General features: G+C 40.2%; 1 protein-coding gene across 5 annotated transcripts; it reads left to right on the forward strand.

The window, feature by feature from the left end:
- The first annotated feature begins 215 nt into the window (after positions 1-215).
- On the forward strand, positions 216-5109 carry LOC103369386 (putative fibroblast growth factor 1). 5 transcript variants are annotated; one of them, XM_008298109.1, is made up of 4 exons: positions 216-328; positions 2213-2478; positions 3018-3121; positions 3601-5109. In XM_008298109.1, exons 2-4 carry the CDS (start codon positions 2223-2225, stop codon positions 3784-3786), a joined length of 546 nt encoding a protein of 181 aa, XP_008296331.1. In that variant the 5' UTR covers positions 216-328; positions 2213-2222; the 3' UTR covers positions 3787-5109. The 5 variants fall into 5 exon arrangements, with proteins under 5 accessions (XP_008296331.1, XP_008296342.1, XP_008296323.1 ...); XM_008298120.1 differs by having other exon boundaries at positions 218-328; positions 2262-2478; XM_008298101.1 differs by lacking the exon at positions 216-328 and adding an exon at positions 1341-1567.
- The last annotated feature ends 348 nt before the right edge of the window (positions 5110-5457 follow it).

Genomic DNA, 5457 nt, shown 5'->3' on the forward strand with positions numbered 1-5457 from the left:
TCCAGCGTCTGGCTGGATCCCATGGCCTGGACACTTGCGTCACTCCATCTCCCCCTCTCTCGCTCTCTCTCTCTCCAGTCGAGGGTGGTAATTTTAGTCCTGACGTTGGCCTGTTAAAATGAGTCCTCTGACGTTTTTAGAAGGGTGGTGAGGTGAGGGAGGGGTGGATGGAGTACAAATACACACTAAAGTCCCTAAAGTCCGGACACTTCTGCGGAGGAGGAAGGAAGTTTGGCACAGAAAAAGCTTGTTTCACCTAAACCTCAGTTAAGGAGAGGAAAAGAAGACATGCTGGCTGATCACCAGCACTGTCATAAATTTCTCACAGGTAGGTGACTGACTCATTAGATCAGAGGAGCCTTGTTGTTTGTGTGGGAATCTAGCTGGCTAGAAATCACATTTGCTGATTCACTTCTAACACGTGATCTCAAGCAAGTTGACACTGTTCTTACTTTTTATATTTATTTATTCAGGTGATCTGGCTTGTGTGTGTGTACTTGTAAATCAAACTTTATTTGTGTAGTTTCATTAAGTACAATGCAAATGGCTTTGCAATGACTGACAGGCTTCAGAAGAGCAAGAGTACAAATGTATAACAAATTGACACTAATACAGGAAGAAAATGAAAATGATGACAAATCAGCCCTGTGGTCTTCTCTATCATCTGTTAAACAACAGTCAAAAAAGTCCCAACAAAACTAAGAATAATAATATAAAATGCAGAAAAAATGGACAAGGAGTAAAGCCTTTAGTAACGCATGATTGAGACACTCTGATCAATAGCCAAGGTAAGGAAGGCCTTAGATTTATGTTTAGAGACATCAGTGCTTTCAGTTGATCTCATTTTCTCAGGCTGTTGCCACAGCTTGGAGCATGAAAACTAAACTCCGCCTCACCAAGAGTTTCTGCCTTGCTTTTTAGAATAACTGCAGGGTCAAAGGTAGCTAAACCTTATGTCTGTTTGACCCATATTAACCCCTTTTAAATAAATTTTGTATAGAACTTTACTCTACTTTAGTCCCAACGTCATCCCCTTCAGCTCACCCTCCCATCCAAACAGACACACAGGTTCAGTCTCTCCTCCCACGCATCTGACTCGGTCACCGGTTGGACTTTTGACGTCATTCCCACCTGCCACTCTGTCCGAAGGTCCCTGTATACCAGTCTGGCACCAACTACACTCTCATATCCCGTAATCCTCTTCTCCAGGTCTTGTTCTTAGGAAAAACAGACTGAGTGGGTAGGCCTTACATTCCTCTTGCGGCTTTCTCTTTTCCTTCTCCCTCTTCTCTCTGTTTCTTCCAAGGCATTCCAGATGTGGGTTAGCTTGGCTCCAAAGCAGCTATCCCTCTGGTTTCAAATGATAACAAAGACCAGAGTTGTTACAGTACCACCGCTGGCTGAGCCTGCCACTGCTTTTCCATTTGACAGGACAGACTTCATGACAGCTACTGCTGCTTTGGGGATCTCTGCCCACCAGGATATAGAGATTATACTGACATTGTGGCTTTAAAATGGGCTTGATTGTTTTTTGGATAAGCTTTTGAGGAAGCAGACAGTCAAAGGGGTAAGACAAACAGGGCCGAGTTGGTGTTCGTAACTCAAGAGGATAGATTTCATGTGTATGGCTGCTGGTGATTTGTTTGACATGTTAAAATGTAGTCGGCTAAAGCAGGCTGAATGCAGGGTGTTAATACAGAATGTTGCTTCAGACAGTGTGAGTAGAATGGCTCCAGTGTTTCACAAGTGGATTACAATGCTATTTGTAAAATGGTTGCCTCCTACTTATTAGAGTATTGCCAGCACTTGCAACATTTCCAGCGGGGAGTGAAACCATCCCTGCAAATATCTCTGATGTTTGTTGTGTCCATGTGTTGTTTATTTTGTTGTCTGGTCTCGCACTGATTTCAGGTGCAAAGTTACATCATTCGCCATCTGGAAATTATTTTTCACGAAGAAAGAGTCAAAGTGATGTTCAGTCGGAAAACAAGTCCGGTCATGCTTCTGCTCTGTGCCTGGCATCCGTCCAGATCTGATCCCTGCATGGTTTTATCATTTCATTTAAAAAAAAGTGTGTCTTAAAACTCCGACAGAGAGAAGCAGAAAGTCAGACAGGGGTGAAAAGTGATTGTGGCAGGCTGGAGAGGGGAGTATTTTCCCGGAATCATATAATGTCCTCCCCTTCCTGTTTCTTCTCGTGTCTCGGACACAGTTCAGGTGACATGGACAGTGAACAAGGTGGATCTCCTCTGACTTTGCAGACACAAGGACATTACTCTGCTGAGTCCACACCTCAAACTCTCTTTATGATGTCTGAGGGAGACGTTACAGTGCTGCCATTTGGACCTGCCTCTCTGGACCTGTCCAAGCAGGAGCAACGCACACTAACTAGGCTGTACAGTAAGAATGGAGGATATCATCTGAGGATTTCACCAGATGGAACTGTGAGTGGTGGACGGCAGGAGAATGACCCCTACGGTGAGAAAAAAACCTGAGTTGTTTTCCCTTTTTTGATTTGAGATTAGGGGTTGTATTTCAGAATCAGGAGCACAATAAAGGATGTAGGACACAGAGGAGAGTCTTTTGACTATTAAATTGCTCCAAGGTTAATATAAAGATAATAAACATGAAACTGTTTATTTTGACATTCTAACTATACCAATGATTAAAAGTTTTCGTAGTTATTAAAGTACCGATGAACAAAAGAGAAAAGTTAAATTGATGTTTGGTTAGTCATTATCTCGGTATAATGAAAACAGTTTAATAAGTGTTTAAACTCAGCAGTTCTGGTAAAGTTACTCAGGGAGGGCTTTGGTTTGTAATCATAACTTCTTACACTGAGTATACATGTGGACGGCACGGCCTGTTTTATCTGAAAAATGCTGGGCAAATATTTATTTCAGGAAATGATGGTTACATTGTGTCCAAGGAAGTTTGTCTTCCACTTCAACCTTGTGAAGGCAGCAAAAAATGTTATGCACTGATGTATGTTGTGTAATGTCATGCGTTTGTTGCAGACATCCTGAGGATAAAGGCTGTGAGTGCAGGAGTGGTGGTCATCAAAGGTGAGATGACAGGAAGGTACCTGGCTATGAACAAAAATGGACGCCTCTATGGATCAGTGAGTGTTTACATTTTTGCCACTAGTGTTGCTAGACCCTGTTTCTCTTTCTGTTACCTAATAGCTTAAATAAGCCTTTTTGTCCACAGCTATTTTTGTCAAATCACATAATACTTATTAACCCACCGGCATAAATTTGAACTCACTAATTCCACAGAGTTTTGTAATAGTCTAGGTTATTTTCCACAAAACACTGGAAAATCACAGTGCAACAAAGGAAATTTTGCATAATATAAATCACTGTGACTAATAATTTGTCATTGGCAGTAAAAGTCAACAGATGTGCAACATAAATCATTATGGGATTACAAATTTGTCATGTAGATCAATAATTACGCTCTTCTTTACTCTATATTGTTCTATTGCTGTGTCTGTATGGAGACTCAATCTTTAAAATAAATTTACACAACTAGTAGCCTTACAATAGAAGTGACTTTCTTTTTCTCTTTATTTATTTTTTTTTCATTGTCTTGTCTCAGCAAGCACTGAATGATGAGTGTTACTTCCTGGAGACGTATGAAGAGAACCATTACAACACATATCGCTCTCAGAAGTACAACTGGTATGTTGCCTTGAAGAGGAATGGCCAGCCCAAAGCAGGACCAGACACCCACCAGGGTCAGAAGGCCATCTTTTTTCTGCCACGGTCTGCGGGCAACATGTAAACCAAGACGGCACCAGGAACCGTGGACACGCTCACAGAAGTTTTTAATGCACATTATTAGTGCTATAAAGGTCACTTCAAATCAACACATGCCGGAAAAGCCTACGGCAAATGCATAATGCTGTTTCACAGATATTTCAAGCTCTATTTTTTACAAAAATATTCTAGATGATTCTTGTTTATGCCGGGAATTTGAGCTCAGACTATTTCAGCTCATGTAAATAGCTTGTACATGATCATCATATGGATTTGAGCTGATACCAGATTGCTTTCTCTCTGTAAGGACAGATACTCCCTCTAACTACATGTGAGGCATCGGTGCATGTCAGTCTTGATAAATGGGTCTCACTTTGAACCCTGGTTTGAAATACCACTCCTGGGAGACAACATTGCACAACTTTTACACAAAAATACTTTTACAATTGATCACGTCTGGCACAAAGGAAACCAACAAAGCAATAAAAATTAAAAAGCCGAGCATCTGGCTTTTGATATAAACTCAAGCAGCTTTTCCAGGGCTACAGTACAGAGAGTAATAGCGGTAATATAATAATTCTAGCTAATAAAGTATTTATAGCAGGATTACTTCAGTGCCTTGCTCAACTTTCTTTAGGAGGTGGGTGTTTGCTGACTTTTGAATGACTGACAATGTGCTCAAGCCTGTTTGATGCCCACTTCTGTGACCACTATGCTGACTAAAATTTAAGTTGATGTGACATAAACTAAGTGCTAGAATTCTGGTGTTGAAACCAGCAGCCTTGTTTATGATAACTAGCCACGATAACAGTGAAACATTTGTATTACTGATAATTATATTGTACTATTATGCTGTTTTTTCTTCAAGGCAGATGTGAAAACTTTGTCTCAGTGAAGTTATCGTATGTTTAGGTAAAGAGGAACAAGATGCTTGTGTGGACTGAATAAATGTGTGAATTTTTTGATTCTGCTCATATGGGAGCAGTGAAAGACCTGCAGTGAAAGACCTGCTATTAATGTCCTGGACCACAGTTGTTTTATGTTTTCTTTTTGGCACAGCTTCACAGTTGCACAAGAGTTCTTGCAAATCTTTTTCCTAATTGTTGAAAAACACATTACTGTAACATTATACTAGCTTAAATCGCTATTGTGAATATTTATTTTTAAAGTTTTTTTTTCTAATAGCATTTAATTCCACTCAACCTTGTAACAGATCTTTTTCAAAATAATTTATGCATACACAGTGAAGGAGCAAAAAGGTAACTTGATCACCTTTTTTCACCAAGTAATACATATTGTATTAAGTGTATTTAAATGTATGAAATAAATCATTATCATTCATAAATACGTAAACAGTATGTTTGATTTACTGTGCCGTGATTATCATTCAATCAAAAATGTCTCTCGTAAGTTCACTAGCAAGGACCACACCATCAAATTGAAGCTTGATTGTTTAATGGATGCAAATGAGCGTTATGTTTATGATGACTGAGTTGAGCTGATGTGGTGTGGTGAAAGGCTTAATCAGGAATCAGCAGCAGCTCCTGGGCTGGTAGACCCTGAACAAACCCTCCCATAAGAATGAGTGGGCATGACATAGGTCTTGAGAGTTGGAGCAGATGAAAAGCAGATAACATTGAGGCCCATGGCCTTATTCAGTTGGTCCGGACCCATCTGCTGGAAGCTGCATCAATAC

This window comes from Stegastes partitus, unplaced genomic scaffold (assembly GCF_000690725.1).
Source record: "Stegastes partitus isolate 25-593 unplaced genomic scaffold, Stegastes_partitus-1.0.2 Scaffold28, whole genome shotgun sequence".
Classification (NCBI taxonomy): Eukaryota; Metazoa; Chordata; class Actinopteri; family Pomacentridae; genus Stegastes; species Stegastes partitus.

Bases quoted from the DNA above. Each gene is read 5' to 3' on its own strand.
- LOC103369386 (XM_008298097.1), top strand. From the start codon at position 2,172: ATGTCCTCCCCTTCCTGTTTCTTCTCGTGTCTCGGACACAGTTCAGGT. The intron at 2,479-3,017 runs GTGAGAAAAAAA...CGTTTGTTGCAG, and splicing joins GCAGGAGAATGACCCCTACG to ACATCCTGAGGATAAAGGCT. The intron at 3,122-3,600 runs GTGAGTGTTTAC...GTCTTGTCTCAG, and splicing joins ATGGACGCCTCTATGGATCA to CAAGCACTGAATGATGAGTG.